The following is a 23,664-nucleotide window of genomic DNA, read 5'->3' as shown; positions in this document are numbered from 1 at the left end:
AGCTGGCTCTCCCACTCTAGACGCTGGATGGTGGCCAGATCATCATGTCTCTCCATCTCAAACTTTGCCTGTTCATTACATAAACATATGGTTGGACATTTGAGATTGGTTCTTAAGTTTTTTCTCAATAGCAAAACTAGAAATACAATCTAGAAGTTAAGATAAAAACAATAAGCTTTTTATATGCTTTTTTTTTTAAACTGTAGATCATAGATCCTATACATGTACTATTTCAAAACAAAATATATTTAGTCCTGTACATTAAGAATATATATATACACCTGTTCTTGTGTGGCCACAGGTGCAGTGATGGGCTCTTCTTTAGGATGGACCATATGAAGGCCACCTGTTACATGAGATACCAAGACAATTCAACCAGATCAAGACGATATAGAACCTAAAGCTGTACTGAAAGAAAACTAGTTTTGACTAGCTCTGGATCTCTCCAGAGAACAGAGTCTGGTCTTGTATGTTCTCAAGGCAGCAAAGTCCTCCTGGAGTTTGACTGTGGACTCTTTTATGGCATCAAAGTTGGCCTGCACCCTCGTTAGTGTCTTCTCATATTCCTAAATTTAAATTTAAATTTAGCATACATTTATGCTAGCGCCATGCTATGCTATACACAGGAAAAAAATTGCAAATAATGGATGCTTAAGTATTTCTATTGACAATGAAAAAAAAAAACAATCAACAAAATTCTCCAAGATCTTCCGAGATGAAGATGAAGGCCTCATCCTAGTGCAGAAACAACAACTTTAAAACACTTCCATTGACACCATGTACACACCTTTTTTATACTGTCGCTCTCTGTGTTGCTTTGGGGTCGCGACAGAACAGAACCTGAATTCTGACACAGTCTCTATATGATGATATCTAGGTGAAAGCGGCTCTATGTGATGGGATTTATCTGACCTTGGTGACGTGGTCCAGGAGTAGATCCACCATCTGATCTGGATACGGCCGGGGTCCACCTCACTTCGGAGAGACTGGTTGACACTTCAGGACTGCGTTGTCACATCCAGGCGCTGGTCCTTCGTCAGATGATCTGGATACGGCCTGGATACGGCGGACTGCGGTAAACCTCGGTATAAACAGAGAGACTAATATTAGCGTAGACGCCATTCTTCTTATGATGTAACGAGTACATCAGGATTTATGGGAAGTGTTCCTGGTCCGGCTGACCTAATCTATATATAGATAGATATTTTCAAAACCACTAAGAAATAAATTTAAATATAATTCTTTTAAAGTGTTGATGCTTAATGTAAAAATATATAGTATAAACGATAAATCACGTTTGAGATTTGTGCTGGCTACTGTATACAGGCCATCAGGGCACCATAAAGACTTTATCAAAGAATATGCTGACTTTTTATCAGAATTAATATTGACTGCAGATAAAGTACTAATTGTTGGTGATTTTAATATACACGTCAAGTCAAGTCAACTTTATTTATATAGCGCTTTTCACAATACAGATTGTATCAAAGCAGCTTCACAGCATTATTACACATCGATAATGAAAAAGATGCATTGGGATTGGCATTTAAAGACATTGTAAACTCAATTGGAGTTAGACAACACGTGTCAGGACCTACTCATTGTCGTAATCATACTCTAGATCTAATATTATCACATGGAATAGATGTTGATGCCGTTGAAATTCTGCAGCAGAGCGATGACGTCTCAGATCATTATCTAGTCTTGTGTAAATTACATTTAGCCAAGGCTGCAAAGCCGACTCCGTGTTTCAAATATGTTAGACCAATCACTTCTGCCACTAAAGATTGCTTTATCAATAATCTTCCTAATCAGTTTCATCATCTCAGCATCCCAGATAGCTTAGAAGAACTTGATATTGCAACAGAAACTTTTAACTCTCTCTTTTCCAGCACTTTAGACACAGTTGCTCCGTTGCGCTTAAAGAAGATTAAAGAAAATAGTCCAACGCCGTGGTACAACGAGTACACTCGGGCCCTTAAGAGAGCAGCCAGAAAAATGGAGCGCAACTGGAAGAAAACAAAACTAGAGGTATTTCGGATTTCATGGAAGGAGAGCTCGATTACTTACAGAGGCTTTAAAAGCTGCTAGATCTGCTTATTTTTCAACCCTATTAGAAGAAAATAAACATAACCCTAGGTATTTATTTGAAACGGTGGCTAAACTAACGAAAAAGAAAGCTTCAAGCCCAGAAGTTTCCAAGCAACACAGCAGCAATGACTTTATTAACTTCTTCGCTTATAAGATTGATAATATCAGGGAGAAAATTATAACTATGCAACCGTCTACTACCGTATCGCATCAGGTAGTGCATTGTAGTCTCCCTGAGGAAAAATTTGATTCGTTCGTTGCTATAGGCGAGGAAGAATTTACTAAACTCGTTAAATCATCTAAACCGACAACATGCATGTTAGACCCTATACCGACTAAGCTACTGAACTGCTACAAACTGATAACGGTCAGATAAGTATGATTTAAACTATGCTAATGCAATTCCACTAATGCCAACATAATTTTCGAGTCTATTTAAAAGAATGTTGTGGTCAAAAGTATCAAATGCAGCACTAAGATCGAGTAACACTAATAGAGAGATACAACCACGATCGGATGATAGGAGCAAATCATTTGTGACTCTAATGAGAGCTGTCTCAGTACTATGGTACGGTCTAAATCCTGACTGGAAAGTGGAAATCCTCACAGCATCATTTCTTTCTAAAAAGGAACATAGTTGTGAAGATACTGCTTTTTCTATTATCTTTGACAGAAAAGGTAGATTAGAGATCGGCCTCTAATTGACTAATTCTGTAGGATCAAGTTGCATTTTTTTAACAAGCGGTTTAATCATAGCCAGCTTAAAAGTTTTCAGTACATATCCCAGTGACAAAGATGAATGATATTAAGAAGAGGATCTATGACCTCTGGAAGCATCTCCAATTGAGCTTTATGGTGCCCTGGTGGCCTGTATAAAGTAGCCAGCACAAATGTTAAACGTGATTTATCATTTACACTAGATAAATAATTACATTTGTACCCTTGAATTGGTTTAGGAGTTTTTTGTATGTCCTAATTCGGGGAACAGATACAGTCTCTATATGATGATATCTAGGTGAAAGAGGCTCTATGTGATGGGATTTATCTGACCTTGGTGACGTGAGACAGCTAGCAGACGGTCGGTTTAGCCAGTCTGTCTGCTTCGAATAGAATCGCCAATAGTTTTGGCGATTGGCACCTAAATGGAAAGGGCGCATAGCGTTGGAGGCCACACAGTCTTGTGTGTGTATTAATGAATTTTGTATGCATTTGTGAATCTTCTGTGCTTTTTAAATTTTGTGTGTGCATTTGTGAATTTTGTGCGTATTTGTGTATTGCAACAACCGGTGAACGCAATAACCGGAAGACGCAGTACACTGCTTTGACTATAACAAGAACATTACAATGAACACAAATTTGAAAATCTCACTACAAATAATCCAAAATTTAAGACAAAAAAATAATAATCCAACTCAGCCTGTTACACTTCCTCACACCTGAAACTGATCGAGTGAATCTCCTCACATTCTCGACTCTAGGTTTAGATCATAATCAAACCATTCATGGTCTAACATCTGATCTAAGCTGGGGCGTTTAGTTGGATCCAGGTCTAGACACCGTCTAATCAGATCCTTGCAGTCTGTACACATTTCAATAAGGAGAGAGTTGGTTAGTCATGAGTCATGACCATGTGACCTGGCATTTTTGAAAACAGCGATGGATCTCACTATATGTTGAGCTATATCAGGGTTCCCACTCTTTTCTTGAAATGATTTTCCAGGACTTTTCCAGGACATTTTCAAGACTTTTTCAGCTGCTACAGTGCGAGTCAAGTTATCCCAACTAGCTGGGCGATATACCGATATTATCATATCGAGATATATTTTGAAACAGATGTGATATTGTACCTATACCATTATATCTGTATTATAGTTGTGCAAAGATTGTTGTCTTTCACAATGCCACCTGCTTTCCTCTACTTGCAATGCCACACTACTAAAACAGAAGTTATTCTCTACTTTAGTTCATACACTGGTATTTTACTTGCTGATATCAGTGCACATTTGCCACAGAACTCACAAGACCGTAGTTTAGAGGGGCAAGTCCTACCAGCGTACATACTTGCCAACCTTGAGGGGGTGGGGGGGGGGGGTGTCGTCATTGCCCGCCAAAAAGGGGTGTGGCTAGCCTATAAAACCCCCTCGCACAGGTTGCACAAGTGATTTCAGTCGACTAGAAGCGAAACCAAGTGCAGCACAAGCACGGCAAATTCGGGAGTCTCCCGGAAAAATCGGGAGGGTTGGCATGTATGCCAGCGTACTGAGATGTCAAATTGCGTACTTGCTACGCAAAATGCGTACATATTGGCAGGTTTGTGTCACGTGGGGCGCTGTGCTGGCTACATGCAGAAATGAAAGCAGACAGCTCCAGCCCAATATTACCAGAGCCTGTCTACGGAGAGCTTTGGCACTTCCTATTAGCCCCATTGTATCAATATTAACCAACTGCAGAACCGCAGAACCATACGTCATAGCAGTGTGAGGACGACAGCGCCAGCCTAACAGTCTGATGCCGGAAGTGGGCGGGGTAAAAACATCTAAGGGGTGGAGATGGGTAGGTTTAGGGGTGGGTTTAGCGGTCAGGGGGTGGAGATGGGTAGGTTTAGGGGTGGGTTTAGCGGTCAGGGGGTGGAGATGGGTAGGTTTAGGGGTGGGTTTAGTGGTCAGGGGGTGGAGATGGGTAGGTTTAGGGGTCAGGGGGTGGAGATGGGTAGGTTTAGGTATGGTATATGCAAGGTGGCTATGTATGGTATGCGGTTCCGGCATCAGACTGTTAGGCTGGCGCTGTCATCCTCACACTGCTATGACGTATGGTTCTGCGGTTCTGCAGTCATTGTATCGATTTTGGTTGCAGTTCCATTAGAATTCCACTGGAGGTAATCGCGGGCGAGTGCAGACTGAATGGGAGTCAATGGGGCTAGACGGCTAAATTTGTCTCCCTCACCCGATTGCCGTTGAGAAATCTCAGATTTTATTGTAGGTTTTGCAAGTTCAACATGGGTTATAGGTCGAAAAATTGAATGAACGAGTACTTATGTCCTTTTGATTTCTTACAGGTTGAGTTGTTGTTGCCCATAACACGCTAGCATTCTGCTAATGAACGCTGATTGGTCAGTGAAGGACTGATTACAACCAGAGATACTGCTTGATGGCATCGTGGCGTCCGAAGCGGGACCAGAAACAAAACAAAAACTCTTCTAGTGCGTGTGTTTACCTGTGTCAGCTGTGCTGTCGATGCCTCGAGAGAAAAGAAGGTGCAGAGCGCGAAAACACCAAAGTGACTGAAGGATTGCCGTAAAGCAGTATCTCTGGTCGTACGATGTGTATGACGTTATTGACATTTTAAAAGACTTTTTAAAGCAAATAAGTGACTCTAAAAAATCTAACACCCAGCAATGTGTAATTTCTTTGCATCTCCTTTCGAATACAATATTCAAATTACTAGACAAAAAATTATATCCTGAGAAAAGTGGATTTTGAGGGGTATAGCTCCATAGACCTCCATTCATTCTGCACTCGCCTGCGAGCGCCCCCGCATGGACAGAGACGTGTTACTGCAGCCAGTCCAGAAACCGGAAGTAACCAGAGAGTGCCAATTCTCTTCCTATTAGGCGGCGTTCACATATCGCGCCTAAAAACGCGTAGAAAACGCTAGGCGCGCCGCATTCTCATTTTTCCAAAGCGCTAGGTCGGTTGCGCTCCGGAAGCGTCTGTCGTCGCTAAGCGTGGTTCTTGTCACGTGACCTACGGTGCGCTTGCGGCATTCTGAAAAGTTGAGATGTTGAGATGTCTCGATGCGGCGCGGACGCGCTTGGAAAAAACGAGCGCGTCGCTTCCATTATGAGCACGCATACCGCGCGTCTACATTTGAAATAACGAACTTGAGCGCGCAAAAGACGCGATATGTGAACAGGCCCTTAGACATTCTCTGATATTACCCGTTGAAGGCAGCTGAAAACAGACATACATGCGTAAAATGTTTAACCCGTTTCATCCACAAGGAGGGAAAATTATTTTCCAGGACAACGCAAACGTTTCCAGGACATTTTACTTTTTTTCCCATTTTCCATGTGTTTTCCAGGACTGGAAAATTAGTCTTTCATTTTCCAGGTTTTCCAGGTTTTCCAGGACGCGTGGGAACCCTGTATATATAAAATTCTGACACACTACAACCTTTAACTTTCTGTACAAATCGTTTGCTTTAAGCGTGTGTTTATCAGTGTTATTATTCATTCACAATGTTATCATTATTCACTCACATTCGGATAAGTCGGGGTTCTTAAATGTAACTTTGGCTTGTTCGATTTCCGTTACACTATTGAAAGGAAAACATTTGTTTGACAACTCGTACAGCAACACTCCTAGAGACCAGACGTTTGCTGGGACGGCGTGGAATCGAGTTTCTGTAAAGACTTCAGGTGGGCAGTATTCCAGAACTCCTGTAAGAAAGACATTTGCACATTGTTGAGTTTTTTTTTTAAAGCATCATCAAATAATTAGTAAGTCACTACCTTCACTCCCAAATTGCTCACCCCCGTATGTGTTGCTGTCGTAGCTTTCACTACTAAATAGCTGTCCGCAGCCAAAGTCTATCAGCTTGAGCCCTCTGTTGTCTTCGTTAAACAGGAAATTCCCCGAATGAATGTCACTGTAGAAAACACCATGATCGATGCAGGCTTTCACTGCATACACAGCCTGCGTCATGATGTTCCATGAAAACATGTCACACCAATGGCGATGAGATATTGTGTCCTTCAAGGTCTCGCAGGGTTCGGGATACTCCATAATCAGAGTGAATTCACTAGGATGTTCAAACCACTCGTACAGTTGTATGACGAAGGGGCTTATGGGTACTCGGCACATCATCAGCATCAGAGCCACTTCTGTAACGAGAGGTTCGGGATGCCCAGGCTAGAGAGAAAAAGCAGACAGAAGTTTAGCTGGGTAAAAATCTGAAGAAAACATCATTTTGAAATGTACTATTCTTTGATCTTTTTAGATGAGTTCAAAAGAGCCTTTTCAGCTCAAAGTTATTTGGTGCCTCTCGGCTTATTTGTTGATCACATTTATACCTAATGCTTCCTACGGGTGTATTAACTACAGTAATCTGCACTTAAACAACTCAATACACATTCAGGTTTTGGCCAACTTACAATATTAAGATAGTGTTTGTTGTCAACCTTGCTCATCCGCTTGATGGCAACCTGCAATAAAAAAAAGACCCAGTTTCAATAACAGTAACAGTATTCATGCACCTGGCCTTGTACTAAGTATTAAACCATCTGTATATTGTTTTAAATGTGTTTTGATGCATGCAAGAGCAAAATGTTTGTACAATTCAGTAAAATTTACCTTTTTGCCATCAAATTTGCGTCTTCCCAGGAACACGCTGCCAAATCCTCCGGATCCAATCTTTAACTTTTTCACGTTATAGAGAGACTCAAAGAACTCTGAAAAACAAACAGAAAAATATGAGACAATTATTAGCTTGCTAGATTCATTGTTTTATTTTAAAAATATCAGTGCTGGTCGAGCAGCAGTAAATGTGACCAGACATGTTAAAAACTTGACTCAGTTATGTATGAAATAGCAAAATCTCTATCTGTAGACTTTGCACTGCCCAGCCTTATTTCAGTCTCACCTATTGAGCGCTTGTTCCCTGAAGAAGCCTCCACGGCACCCTGAGCAGTTCGGCCAGTTGATGTCTCTGTTGGCTCAACAGGAACTTGACGCGGCAGCGGAGGACACAGAAACCCGTCGAGGCTGCCCGAACTAGACGAGGACCAAGATGAAGATGACATGATGCACGGAGAAGAATCTGTGGAAACAGTTCTCCAGGATCTGGAGCGACCTGAGGATGGAACATTTCAGACATCAAAAACTGTTTTTGTTTTATTTATTTTTTATAATATTAATTATCAATGTCAGTGGTAACATCAAATTGTCACTTTGGTTTCACTTTATTTTGGTCCCTTTAAGACATTCTATGTCTATAAGTAACATTGCACCGACATGTCTACTAACTCTCATAAGAGTATTAGTAGAGTATTAGTAGACTGTTAGGGTTAGAATAAGTTTACATGTATTTGAAAAATGACTTATAGTCAGTAGAGTGTCTGTTGCTAGATCCATTGTTTTATTTAAAAAATGTCAGCGCTGGAAAAACACACTTTACAGTATACTAAAACACTTTACTGAACATGAAGAGAAAACTGGCGCGGAGTCATGGTTCATTGAACATACACAATGTCTGATTCCCGGACCAAATATGCCTACTATAAATATACAAATATGTAAATATAACCACATTTAAAAAATAAAATATAGCACAGAAATGTATAAAATAGAAATAAAAATATCCATTTATAGAATCTTAAAAGACTTCAATCTTTTGATTTCTGATCTGCTGCAAATCAGCTACAAGAAGTTACTTTACGTGATGTCAGAGGATCAGAATTATAGCCTAGTAGAAAAGTAGAAAATAACAGATGGCAGAAAAATCATGAAACAAAGGTAATAATGACTCACGGTCACCCAGATCACAACTGGAGGGCACTGGCACAGGCGGCATTTCAGGATCGACAGGATCTGCATGCTGTGTTTTCTTAATCTTGGATGGACCAGGCACACACAGATCTTCACAGACCTGTCCTGGCAGGCACATCATCGTCTCATGATCCACAGGATTTGTGTACGCCGTTTGCTCCATCTTGGAGAGACCTGGCATAAAAGAAGATGTGTTTTTATCTCAAAATATCTTAAAGAACAGTTGAGTATTGCAATAAGGGACATATAATCTTCACTCATCTTAAAATGGTGTGATTTTCAGCAGTTTTGAAAGGATGACAACAAAGCTTGTCTCGTATTTATTGAAAATGTTCTTAGTTTTTTGTTATGTCACACCATAAGACACATTTACAGTACAGTTTACAGGGTTTCCGCACACTATTTAAATTCAAATTGAAGGCTTTGTAAAACCCGAAAAAAATCAAAATTAATACCATGCATTAGGAGTGCGCAATATTGACAAAATATGTCTCGATAATTTCAAAGTTTTGTTGATAATAATTAGATAATATTTTACTGATTGAGTTTTTGTGCTTGGTGCCATGGCTGGTTTAGGCCTGTTGTTGACAGCTGACTGACGAAGATATTCACATTTTTAGAAAATAGAAAACATCAGAACCACAATTGTAAACGTTCAATCCTCAATCGCGCCTTATAATTCAGCCTCAATTATCACCCCGCAAGAACAATTACAGTGCTTTACAACTATAGAACAAAAAGAGTTAAATAAACTTATCACTTCATCTAAAACAACAACATGTTTACTAGATCCTATACCAACTAAACTATTGAAAGAAGTGTTACCTGTAGTGGAAGAGCCTCTCCTCAATATTATTAACTCGTCTTTATCTTTAGGTTATGTTCCAAAAACATTTAAACTGGCAGTTATAAAACCTCTCATTAAGAAACCACAATTAGATCCACATAATCTAGCAAATTATAGACCCATTTCAAATCTACCTTTTATGTCTAAAATACTAGAAAAAGTTGTGTCCGCTCAACTGGGCTCTTTCTTACAAGAAAATGACACCTATGAAAAGTTTCAGTCTGGGTTCAGGCCGCATCATAGCACTGAAACTGCGCTCGTTAAAATCACAAATGATTTACTCTTAGCTTCTGACCAAGGCTGTATCTCAATACTAGTTTTACTTGATCTTAGTGCTGCGTCCGACACTATAGATCATACAATACTCTTAGATCGACTACAAAATTATACTGGTGTTCAAGGACAAGCATTAAGCTGGTTTAGATTGTATTTATCTGACCGCTACCATTTTGTTTATTTAAATGGAGAAAAATCGATCATAACTCCAGTAAACTATGGAGTGCCGCAGGGATCTGTGTTAGGCCCTCTATTATTCTCAATATATATGCTGCCACTTGGAAATATTATAAGAAAACATGGAATTAGTTTCCATTGTTATGCTGATGACACTCTATATTTCATCACGGCCAGATGAAAACGCTAAATTATCCAAATTGACAGAGTGTGTTAAAGATATAAAAGATTGGATGACGCGTAATTTTCTTTTATTAAATCCAGACAAGACAGAGGTACTAATCATCGGTTCAAAAAACCACCCACAAAACCTCTCACAATACAACTTTAACATAGTAGGATGTCCTGTTACTTCATCCTCTACAGTAAAAGACCTGGGTGTTATATTAGACTGCAACCTGTCTTTTGAAAATCATATTTCATATGTTACAAGAACAGCCTTTTTCCACCTTAGAAACATTGCTAAGCTACGTAATATGCTATCTGTTTCTGATGCAGAAAAGTTAGTTCATGCATTCATGACCTCGAGACTAGATTACTGTAATGCGTTATTAGCCGGTTGTCCTGCATCCTCAATAAACAAGCTACAGTTAGTCCAAAATGCCGCCGCTAGAGTTCTAACTAGATCAAGAAAATATGATCATATAACACCGATTTTATCATCACTACATTGGTTACCTATAAAGTTCCGTATTAATTACAAGGTATTGCTACTGACTTATAAAGCCCTAAACGGCTTAGCTCCAGTCTATTTAACGGATCTTCTATCGCCCTATAATCCATCGCGCTCTTTAAGGTCACTAAATTCGAGGCTTTTGGTCATACCTAGGATATCCAAATCAACCAAAGGAGGGAGAGCATTTTCACATTTAGCACCAAAACTCTGGAATAGCCTTCCTGATACTGTTCGTTGCTCAGACTCGCTCTCCCAGTTTAAAACTAGATTAAAGATGCATCTCTTCAGCCAGGCATTCATATAATACTTTTAATCTTACAGTTAAATCCGACCTCTAGTTCATAAACGCCAGAGGAGAACTGGCCCCCGACTGACCCCGGGTTCTCCCAAGGTTTTTTTTTTTCTCCATTAGGTCACCTGATGGAGTTTTTCGGTTCCTTGCCACTGTTGCCTTTGGCTTGCTCAGTTGGGGATATTTGGGGATATTTAATTTAATTAATCAATCAACGATACTATTGATCAGCATTACCAAACGTGGACGTTCCACTAGGAACAAACATTGATGTATTGTTTTGATTTGTTACTGTGAAGCTGCTTTGATACAACCTATGTTGTGAAAAGCGCTATATAAATAAACTTGACTTGACTTGACTTGACATTTTTCATATTCTATGCAGTGGTCAGTTCACAGCAGTGACAGAAACTTACATTTTTTATTAAGGGCTAATATTTGCCACCTCAAATTTATTTCCAGGGGCATTTTCACCTATATATGGACATTTGTAGATGTAGGCATCACCTTTTATGTCAAATTATAACATTCCAATTAAATTCTATTAGAAAAATAACACAATACCAATGTTAACAGTCAAATTAAATCATTAAATCAAAATCCATGTTTGCAGTTCAAAGGTGACAAAGAAGCGGCTTCAGATCTGGCATTAATATATTTACACTGCACTAACAATTGCATAAATAAAAATTTGAGATTGTTGTTGTTTTTTTATTCAATATTTAAATATGAACTGATTTTTAATTTTAACGTTCTAATTAAAGGGTACTTTAAATGTGAAACTAAAACTGCCAGTAGGTGGCGGTAAGTCGCTGTCTTAATAAGTGAGTTGAGGGATTCATTCATTCAACCGATTTGTTCAAACAGTTGATTCATTCAGGAAAGAAGCAAGCGATTGATCATTGAATCATTAAATTGATTGGTTCAAAACGTGGATTTCAGTCAAAAAAATCATCGCTGTCTGTTGCATTGAGACTGCTGGTTTCATTTTGAAATTCTCATCGGTGAAATAAAGGGAAAACAAACAATACTGACAATATTGTTTATAAAATGTAACTATGTTCATTTATTGTTAACTTAACTGTTACATAAAATATCACATTTGCAATTGTGCACGGAAAACGGAACTCTTGCTGATGTGATATTGTAGGCCTATGATAACTAACAACATAATATGATATAAATATAAGACAAAAACTCATTTGGGAACATACCTATAACTGCACACATCACGCAGTGAAAGCACGAGAGAAAAAAAACGATGTCAGCTCGCAGTGCCTCGCACATCGTTAAAACAATTACAATATCACAATGGACAATACACATCGCACACTACTACGCACATAAAGAATGAACTTAGAATTGAACTGACATTTACCAACTTGCTTCTCCTTCTCTCCTCCTGTTTCGCGTGCAGGAGACAGACGTAATGAGACTTCACTACATAAAAAGCTGCTCCCGACGAGCTGGATGGCGCCTTGCATGGCTGACACCGCCGTCAGTGTATGAATGAGTGAGTGAATGGGTGAACGTGAGGCTATAAGTAAAGCGCTTTGGTGGCCATAGGTCTGTGAAAGCGCTATATAAATGCAGTCTATTTACCATAAATATGTTTTTTTGTGTGTTTAATTTTTTTTTTTTACTGCATATTTGAGCAGCCAACAGGAGTAGAGAAGGAAAAATGAAGACTAACACCAGAAACATCAGGCTGAAATGGCCATGAATCAGGGTGGTTATAATAACTGGAGACTCACCATCTGTGCCGGCTGGCGGCTCTACGCTGGATGTGTCTGGATGAACCTGTGATTCCTGCTCAGCCACAAGAGGATGCACTTTGGTTTTGGCTTGGGTGGACTTTCTCATAGCCTCCCATCCTCTCTTGAAGATGTTCTTCTCTTTTGCCTGTTTTTCTGCAAACAACAAATATTTATTAGCACAGATTACAGCTCAATGATTCACTAGTTCATGTTCCAATAACACTAGAGAAATGAGCTAATTGCATATGGCCACCATGTTGGATTTCCGATCTAGCGAGTTTGAGCAGGCGCCAGTGCAGAGAGCCGGAGAAACCAGAGAATGATCTTTAATAGTTGTATAAAGAAAATGATACATCACTTAAAATAATACTAAAACACACTTTACTGAACATGAAGAGAAAATTGGCGCGGAGTCATGGTTCATTGAACATACACAATGTCTGATTCCTGGACCAATTATGCCTACTATAAATATACAAATATGTAAATATGACCAAATTTAAAAAATAAAATATAGCACAGAAATGTATAAAATAGAAATAAAAATATCCATTTAAAGATTCTTAAAAGACTTCAATCTTTTGATTTCAATCTTCACTCATCTTAAAATGGTGTGATTTTCAGCAGTTTTGAAAGGATGACAACAAAGCTTGTCTCGTATTTATTGAAAATGTTCTTAGTTGTTTTGTTATGTCACACCATAAGACACATTTACAGTACAGATGTTTTTTTTTTAAATTTAGTGATGTTTCTCAAATATCAGACTTCACTATATAAATATGTTTTTTTGTGTGTTTAATTTTTTCTTTACTGCATATTTGAGCAGCCAACAGGAGTAGAGAAGGAAAAATGAAGACTAACACCAGAAACATCAGGCTGAAATGGCCATGAATCAGGGTGGATAAAACTGGAGACTCACCATCTGTGCCGGCTGGCGGCTCTACGCTGGATGTGGTTTTGGCTTGGGTGGACTTTCTCATAGCCTTCCATCCTCTCTCGAAGATGTTCTTCTCTTTTGCCTGTTTTTCTGCAAACAACAAATATTGATTAGAAACGTCTGTTTTATTAGCACAGATTACAGCTCAATGATTCACTAGTTCATGTTCCAAGAACACTAGAGAAATGAGCTAGTTGCATATGGCCACCATGTTGGATTTCCGATCTAACAAATTTGTGCAGATGCAAAAAATCTTTAAAAAATGTTGAAGGACAGCATAATTTTGTATATTTAACTGAGCATGACTTTAAAGTCCTGACTTGTATTATCTTAGAGCTATTTCTTTGTTGTGTCACAGTTTGAGTCACAGTTTTTCCTGGCAGATTAAAGGATATTTTGCGATTGTAACTGTAGGCTCGCGCTCGGTCGGCCCAAAGTCCGGCATCCGACCAGCGCGGAAGGTCTCTTCGTGTTACTGTCTTTTCTCGAGGCAAATTTATCATTTGTATTTTCTCGTTATTTCATCTGACTCCATAAATGAAAAGGTTTCAATGATATCTGTGCATCATTAAATGTGAGCGAATGTTTGACTATTCCTTTTAACTCTTTAATGAAAATAATGTCAAAGTCAGTCAGAATAATCAAATGTAACAATTTATTATGTCAGGTAAATGTATCATGCCAACTTCATAATCAATTCAAAGGTAATCAATACAAAACATCAAATGCTCTGGAATAAAGAGAAGAGATGCGAACCCAATGTTATACATGAAGCTGAGAGTCTTACTCTTCAGGCTAATCTGAAGTACAGAAAGGCCCCGAACCCTTTGCTACATTCCATTATAAAGACAGAACCTCTTTCACATGGAAACATGTGCTAACAATGGAAATTTGCGAATTCAGGCAAATTACAACCCCTTCAGGCCGCTTCGCGTCGGGGTCCCGTTCAGCCTGTCGGGGTTGTTATTCGCTATAACAACCGCCTCGATATACATTACCCCGGCCTTACTTAAGTATGTGTCAGTTCTGAATGATGTGTATTAGCTCAGTACCTGTTGGGTGGTCCTTCAAAGGGACTCTCCGGTCCAGTGGGCAGTTTGCTGACATGATGTCAGATATGCCCAGTTGTTTACAGACTGCGTTTATACTCTTCGTCCGCTAGTGACTCTACTGAACTAACGTTACTGTTATGATCACCTGAACTGAAGATTCCGTCAAAGTAACTCAATTTATATTGTATATATATTAAATGACACCGTATTCTGAATCTCAATGAGCTGTGTAGACTCTATTGACCTGATTCTGATAATCGCGGCTGACCTGAACAACACAGTGACGTCATAAGGAACTCGCGCTGCCTGTGACGCCACAGCTGCTGCTTTTTTGGAAAATAATAAATGTAATAATTTACTCGCCCTCATATTACCCAGGGGGCAAAGGGGGTTTAGCAGACATGGGCTGCTGTAAAAGGTTGTCATATAAAAATGAAATCTATGATGTCTGAGGATCACAACCTGGGTGGACAACCCGGTCAACAAGCTGCTGGAAACTTGTAATTAGGGTCAAAACAATGCTACCTCAAATTCTGATTCCCCGGAATCACCCAAATATGCTAAAAAGGTTTAATTATATTCATGGATCCTGAGGCATATCTCCCTGATACTTTATGCTAGAAACAAACTGAGCACACCTTTCAAAAGAGTGGAAGATAAGCTTTCATCCGATGCCTTGATTGTACATGTAATTAGAATGTAAGAGTTAACAATGCCTCTTAATTCATAGGTAGGCAAAAAAAATAAAAATTTGAACATTCCATTTGTAATCGGTAGCATTCTTTTCCCTTTGTTGTTGTTAAAATAAACAAATTACCATGTGAAGTTAACTTTTACTAGATGAAATCATATTTTGATCATTTTCACTAACCAGACAGTCCTCATGGCCCATAACACATTTAGAGGGAATTCAATTTCAAGCCTATAATAGCCTGTCAATTCAAACAAGATCCAAGAAAGAAGTTTGCCATTAACTGATGTTAATTGTATACTGCTCTGTTTCTGTATGTACAGTATATCGTTTGCATATTTATGCAATATCTATTATTTGTATTGCAATGTCTAGCATTTCTAATATTCTTTCAGAAGTGGGGTATAGCTTTATTTATTCTATCGAAATTAAAAACAGGATTTGAGGATTTTGGGTTAGGCTGGTTACTGTTCAATCCAGGTGTTTGGAGTGTGAGACAAAGGTACTGACAACTAAATGTTGAAAGACTAAAACACACAGGAGTCATGTGTGGAGTAGGTTTAAAAGTATTTACTGATTAAAACTGTTACATTAAGTATCAATTTGTACCAAAAAAAAAAAAAAAAAAAAGATTAATGAAACAGACAATCAGATTACAATTCAGGTGATAACTAATTTCTGTAATAATGTTTATACAATTTGCTTAGCTGTTTTCGGAGTCACTGCTGCTGTCGCTGCTCTCTAGTGTTTCAGCATGCTGTGTCCTACTACATTTGGTTGCCAACCCCTGGCAACGGCATCCTATGTAGCATGGAATTGCCCTCTTTGCACAGGAGCAGTTCTTCTGACAACCTTTAACCAGAGATGGGCACAAATACATCAAAAAGTATTTAATTACAAATAACAAATACTTACTCATCAAATGTATTTAAATAAAATACAAAATACTGCTGTGAAAAAAGTATTTAATTAAAATACAAGTAATTTGTAATTTGAAAATACAAAAATATTTTTTTTTTACAGTCTTCTGTAGTGTAAGTGTGGCATTAGATACATGTAAGAGTCTAGAATATTGCAATATCATTGTTTAGTGCAGAAGATGCGATTTTAACGTACATGTTGCCACATACCATCATAATAAAAGATAATTACGCATATAACACTATATTTGTATTATATTACACAAAAACTAGTTAACGCTGCTGTGAGGGTGTTTCTAATAGCGCAGCTGTGACAAAGTTGACAACTTTCTCTCTTCCGACTGCCATTATCTATTTTTTTACTCTTTTTGAAAGTTGTGAAAACGCTGTTGTGGCGTTTTTCTTTTGCTATTTGAGCAAATTGGAACACAAAACATATATTAAATGTAGTCTTTCATTCACTGCTATAGAAGGTAACCCAACTATGATGCCTTCCACTTCTGAGAAACCCAGAAATATGAACAGGGTCAATCTGTTCACATCATGTGATTTACTTGCCAAAAACTGTGATAGGCAATTTGGTAGTCCTATTTGTATTTTATGTCTATGGTCCTAGGGATAGTTCACCCAAAAATGAAAATTAGCCCATGATTTACTCACCCTGACGTCATCCTAGGTGTATATGACTTTCTTCTTTCAGAAGAATACAATCAGAGTTATATTAAAAAGTGTCCTGGCTCTTCCAAGCTTTATAATGACAGTCAATGGGTATTTTTTTCATCAAAGTGCTTCTATCCATCATAAAAGTGCATCTATCCATCATAAAAGTGCATCTATCCATCATAAAAGTGTCTATCCATCATAAAAGTCCATTTATCCATCATAAAAGTGCATTTATCCATCATAAAAGTGCATTTATCCATCATAAAAGTGCATTTATCCATCATAAAAGTGCATTTATCCATCATAAAAGTGCATCTATCCATCATAAAAGTGCATCTATCCATCACACATGTCCCATGTTTTCCAGGCAGACTTCTTTGATTTGCCATGGACACAATGTCACAACCACTGAAGGCATGGAAGAAGAGGATACCACGTGTTTTCTCTGGTCCTATAGCTGAAACCACCTCATGTATAGGGATCCATCTTGTCTTCTCTTCAAGTGGCTGAGAGTGTTTTCTTGTCAAGCAACCCTTAGAGCAGTGATCTCAAACTCAATTCCTGGAGGGCCACAGCTCTGCACAGTTTTGTTCCAACCCTAATCAAACACACCTGATCCAGCTAATCAAGGTCTTCAGGATTACTAGAAACTTCCTTGCAGGTGTGAGTTGGAGCTGGTTGGAGCTGGATGGAGCTGGTTGGAGCTAAACTGTGCAGAGCTGTGGCCCTCCAGGAATTGAGTTTGAGATTACTGCCTTAGAGACTGCTCATTAGCCTGGTAATACCAAACTCTGCTACTTCACTTTGCTTCGTAGACAGAGTCTGGAATGGCATAATAGAGAAGTGTTTTCTCTCTCGCTGGGGGGCGCTTGTCTGAAGTTTAAAATCATTGGTTACCCGTAAGCCAATCACATGACGTTTGGTTATGGCGTGTGTTATGCGCATGCTCAGCCGCATCTAACTTCCACTGTAAACACATGTATGATGCGAAAACAAAACCATCGAGCGAAATACCGGAGTGAACATGGCTGTGAACGACTTTTGCAGATTATGTGAAGTAAATCTACGCATCCACGGTACAATCAGCGCCTACGTCACGGCTCTCAGCCCGCCCTCTGTTCGTTAATTGGCCCGGCCGTCCGAAGGCCGATGGAAAACTGAAAGATAAGCTGCTATCTCAGACTGACTACAGAAGCGAAATGAAATTGAGCGGAAGTAGGAAGTCTGACGTAGTCAGGCTAACTGCTCATACCAATTTGCATGCTTATGTTACTAACTAAACAATTATACCGCTTAACTGCTCCATTTAGGTGGTGGTAATCTTGAAATTTCAAGTGGCTGTGGGCGGTTTCTTGTCAAATGACCCTTTGAGACAGCTCATGGCAATTTTCATGCTTATCACCAACTAAATGATTTCTTAAGCCTAATTGCTCCACTAAGGTGGTGGCCATCTTGAAAAATGGCCGCCATCTTGAAATTTCAAGTAGCTGTAGGTGGCTTATTGTCAAGTGACCCACAGAGACTGCTCATGCCAATTTTCATGCTTGTATCACCAAATAAACCACTATATCACTTAACTGCTCCACTAAGGTGTCGGCCATCTTGAAAAATGGCCGCCATCTTGAAATTTCAAGTGGCTCGGACAATTTCTTGTCAAGTGACCCATGGAGATTGCTCATGCCAATTTTCACGCTTGTATCATAAACTGAACGATTCTGCCAAACATAAGCACTTAGCCGCTCCACTACTAGGGTTACATATTAGAATGATTTCTGAAGGATCATGTGACACTGAAGACTGGAGTAATGATGCTGAAAATTCAGCTTTGATCACAGGAATAAATTACAGTTTACTATATATTCACATAGAAAACAGATATTTTAAACTGTAATAATATTTCACTCTTCTCCTATCAAGGTACTCTGCTCTTGCTGCAGGGTCAGAATTTTTTCGCTTGGCAGTGGCATCTGGTAAAATAGATTAAAATAGTTTTAAATAAATAAATAGGCAATAATAAATACACTACAAATAAATGCAGTATTACTAAACTGAAATTACATGCTCTAATTTTTTCCCCCCATTTTTCTCATATTGTACAGAGTAAACATAAACTGTCTGAAATATATAAAAAAAATCCAAAATTGCATAAAAATCTATTCCAAATTATACTAAAGTAAAAGTACTTTTTTTATATAAACGGTCAATTGAATATAAAAGCATAAAACTGCCAATCTAGGACATATATCTATCATTGAAAACAGTCTGCAGTGGTCGCACCACATGATATTTGGTCGCACCACATAATATTTTCAAATTCAGCCATCATTTACAGGCACAGAATTGGCCACCTAAACAAAACAAGCTAGCTTGCCAAAAAAGCTCACTATGAAATTTATAATAAAAATATATATTTGTAGAAATAACTTTAATACCACATGACATCCAAATTTGGCAACTACATACCAACCATTACAAATGTTTTGACACTTTAAATAACAAAAAAAATAACAAATAAGTAAAGGTTTTTGAAAAGTTAAAGTGAGTACATACATGGGAGAGGTACTACTACAAATATTTTTGCCTGAAAAAATGCAATCGGACAGAAAATTTAGGCGTCACGTCATTGACCCAAATATGTATAACACACAGAAATGAGAAAGCATCAGTTCAGAAAGCATCTGATCATAGTGATGTGTGTGTTTACAGCAGATTTGAGATTCACCGGCATCATGTCGACAGATGAGCTCATTAAAATTACACTGTTATGATCGTCTGATTATAAAGTTGAGCCTATATAGACTTTCTGGCTTTCTTTGCATGACACATTGACATTACAGTACAGAACGGCTCTTTTATCCTGAACATTGTATAAGCATTTGTTGGTTTCATGTGTCATTGAACAGAAGAGATGCTCTTGGGCATAAACGTCACATGCTTTTGATTTTCCCTGCAAAAAACAACCCAAGTCCTTTAAAAGTCTACAGGCTTTAATTGAAACTTGGAAAGTTGGATTTAGATTTTCATGTTGAAAAATTTAAATGAAAAAAAGAAATGCTGTTATTTAAGATGAGTAAGAAATAAATCGGCAACAGCACCAGAAGGAGGAGACAGAGAGAGTGTTTTGGTCATGTCTTGATAAAGATTATGGGCCCTATCTTACACCCGGCACAATGCAGCGGCAAGTGCGGCACAAGTGTTTTTTGCTAGTTTCAGCCCGATGCAGTTATCATTTTCACGTCCTGCTGTTGTTTAAATAGCAAATGCATTTGCGCCCATGGGCTGCTGGTCTGAAAACGAGGTGTGTTGGCGCGTTGCTATTTTGAGGCAACAGAAATAGACTGAGCCATTGACCAACTGAAGCCTGGTCTAAAGTCAATGGCGCAATATATTTTTTTGGTTATTTAATTAGCACGTTAGTAATGTGCGCCTATAGGCGGGTCCACAACGCGCGTAAACTCTGCTTATTAAACACACAGGGACGCACGTACAGCAACACACAAACATGCCAAATATTAAAATTAAAAGGATTACAATGTAAAAGATTATTAATACAGAAATAGTTGAGATTTCAGAAAGACTGTTTTCTATGTTTAATATTCATATAAACTACCAGCATATGGCTTGGGGCAACATGACGTTAAGAAATGATGACACCATATTCATTTTTTGATTAACTGTTTCTTTTCAAATGACGCAGAGAGTCGACGCTGCTCTTCTGTGACTTTTATTTTGGAATGACTGAAGTTCAGTTTGATGAAATCAGTTTTTTTGCTGCTATATCATTTGGGCCCAAACATTGAAAGTGCAAAGGCCGCTATTATTATTAATATTACTAGTACTACTATTATTTACAAGGTTTTGAATGTTTTTGAGGCACTTGTCAGCCATTAGTGGAACATTTAAATGTAAATGTAAATCTAAACATTTTAAATGTAACATTTAAAACTATCTATTGTAAATATCTGGTGTGATATAAATTCTAAATATAAAATATATCTTCAAATAATAAACCTAAAAAAATAAGTAAGCAATGTGACCTTTACTTGGTCATAAGCAATACACTGAGCAACTAGACTACAGTCTCCATCTTCAATTTTCTATATTCATCTATTTGAATTAAATTTTTCTCTATAAGAACCCCAAAACATTTCCTTGAGACAGACTTATTCTTATATAATTGATGTGTTAGTTTATTTGTGCATTTTTTTTTACTAATGTCTGCCCCATTTAGGCTATTAGTTCATGGTTCATACCACAGAAGAATCGCTTATCAAGGGTTATTGAACTTTTTTACCTCTTTATATCTTTTGCCATAATGATGAAATAATTAATTGATTGAAACAAAATCACAGTTCACCATCTTGAGCAATATCATGGAAAGACAAAAACATTTGCTAGAATATTTACACAAAAGAACGCTTCAAAAGTTTTTATTTTTCAGTTTTGCATAAATGGAAACATTGATGTCTCTAGAAAGTTCTGTGGACACGTTATAACAGTTCTACACATGACAATGACAGTACAGAGAAAAGCAGTATCATACCTGCATAACCACATACAAACATTTATTCAGAAATGAAAACAAAAGTCTCAACAGTTGTAGAATTTTAAAATGTAAAAAAAAAAAACATTTTATGTTTCCATATTGTTAAAGTTTAATACTGTGGATTTATAGCTCATCATCAACACTATTCTGCTTTTTTTACGTTTTATTTTTTCAGGTTTCTGTTTTTGTGGTTCTGTATATAATTATGCAGATGTTCAAAATATTAAAAGTTAATTCATATCTTCATGACTGCACAAGACAAAGACGCTTCTGAACCCAGAACAGATACACTGTTTTTTGAACCAATTGAGAATCCAGTTCCCATGAAATTTGGCCTCCACCCCATTATCACCAACAGATGCTCCCGTATCGACTCCAAGTCCCAGTTTCACACCAAGTGGACCGGCTTTAGCCGATACGCTGCCTAATTCTGCCCGAGCCATTGCTCCGACTTCATCCTCACTGGCTTTAGCACTAGTCGAAGTGCTGGGCCCTTTGGTTTCGACCTCAAATACACCGTATACAGCTCGTCCAACTCCAGTTTCTGAATAGAATCCAACCTTGGGAATCCTCTTTCCTGGTTGGTTTTTAAAAGCGTCTGCATATGTTCCAGCTCCAGCGTAGGTATTTCCTGGTCTGTCAAATGTGTTGATCATGTCTATGACGTTGCCTAAATCAGAAAGAAATGCGAGTTTTACATTTGGCTTTTTTGTTTCCGGTTTGTATAATTTCTCATTTATGTCACTTGAAATAGTCAAATAATTTTTTCTAAAAAGAATACCACATTGTTCATCTGCAAATAAAACAAATGAGCGTTAGTGCAGTTGTTACGGCTGGCTCATATACCGCAACATAAAAGAGGCAAACAACAAATGCTTTTATTTACAAACCAAGCAAAACAAGTATTAAACAATCAAAAGAAACCGACGTCTAGGGGAAAAACACACGCGTGTGGTTACTAAAACAATATCTGGCACTAAAAATAAATATGGGAAAGCAAAGATACAAAAGAAAGATTGTGAGAGAGCTCTCACTCCAAGTCACAGGTCTTTATACTAACACCTATGGTGAGTTAATTAGGGATTGAATACACCTGTTGCCCAACTAACGTCTGCACTGTGTAGCAGAGCCAGCAGGGTTAAACAGACAGGCGTAACAGCAGTGCAAATAGATGCAGACATTTTGAAAAAAAACAACATGTTTATATGAATTTATGCTATTTCACACAGAATATTAGAACATTGTGAATGTGACAAGTTGGTTTTACTCCTGCAAGCTGTAAGTTCTGTATTTGGTGTGATTTAGTCTGAGATTTGGTTTGCCTTCAGTCCTTCACACAACAGCACTAATTGTTCAAAAGAACTCTTAAAAGAAAGGAAGTGATCTTCTGCATCTTCATAATATGTTAGTAATACTATATTTTACATAATACATTTTATATTTATTTATTTATTTTAAATGTGACAATAATGAACTTCTATAATTGTCATAGTGTTTGGGAATATTCAGACACATAATATGTACACATACCATCATTAGAAAATGAAACATTTTAGAAGTAGTGGGAGAGCGGGGCACAACCTACATTAATTCCCCACATTAATTTCACACATGTCTAGTACAATTATGTTTGTTTTGTTTCATAAATACAGTGTATACTTTTTTCTTTATTTCCCCCGAAAGAATGAAAGTGAAATGTGACAACATGGGTGTGACACACTGTAACAGGACCATATGACAGATTATAATGTTATCTGATATAATAAAAAAATACAAGACAAACTAAAATATTTTGGCAATTAAATACAATTACTATATGGTTATCCGGACCACATGTGATGACCTACCCCAACCCCGCCCCTGAAATGTTGCATTATGGTAGTAGGCCATATTATTAATTTGACTACTTTAAGTTAAATACGGTGGGGGTTTTTTTTATTTTATTTTTTTTATATAATAGTGTACTCTTAGTAGTATTATTATTTTGTTATTATATAACCATAAAACCGTGGTTTAACATATAGTTAAACTCTGGAATCCTGTCCAAGATCTATGGAAACATTTCATTGGGGCAACAAAGCAAAGTTTAAGAGCTTTATAGCCTGGAATCTGGATCCCATGAATTAAGGATAAAGCTATGACTTTTTCTTTTGTGTAGATATGATCAGTTCTAATAAACTTTACTTCAAGTCAA

At 37.9% G+C, this 23,664-nt stretch overlaps 1 protein-coding gene across 1 annotated transcript; it reads right to left on the bottom strand.

Annotated features, from left to right (window-relative positions):
* Positions 1–3,551: 3,551 nt before the first annotated feature.
* LOC311096306 (uncharacterized protein) lies at positions 3,552–22,126 on the bottom strand (the record flags this gene model as incomplete). Its single annotated transcript, XM_084135372.1, has 10 exons — positions 3,552–3,670; positions 6,350–6,529; positions 6,623–7,001; positions 7,244–7,294; positions 7,443–7,540; positions 7,732–7,941; positions 8,619–8,810; positions 12,659–12,814; positions 13,581–13,688; positions 21,823–22,126. The coding sequence occupies 10 exons, from the start codon at positions 22,124–22,126 to the stop codon at positions 3,552–3,554; spliced, it is 1,797 nt and encodes a 598-aa protein (XP_083991498.1).
* Between the last annotated feature and the right edge of the window lie 1,538 nt (positions 22,127–23,664).

The sequence above is a fragment of the Abramis brama genome (assembly GCF_963993115.1).
Source record: "Abramis brama genome assembly, chromosome: 14".
In the NCBI taxonomy this organism is placed as follows: Eukaryota; Metazoa; Chordata; class Actinopteri; order Cypriniformes; family Leuciscidae; genus Abramis; species Abramis brama.
The sequence above is the reverse complement of the archived record's forward strand: the minus strand, read 5'-3'. Positions and strand labels throughout refer to the sequence as shown.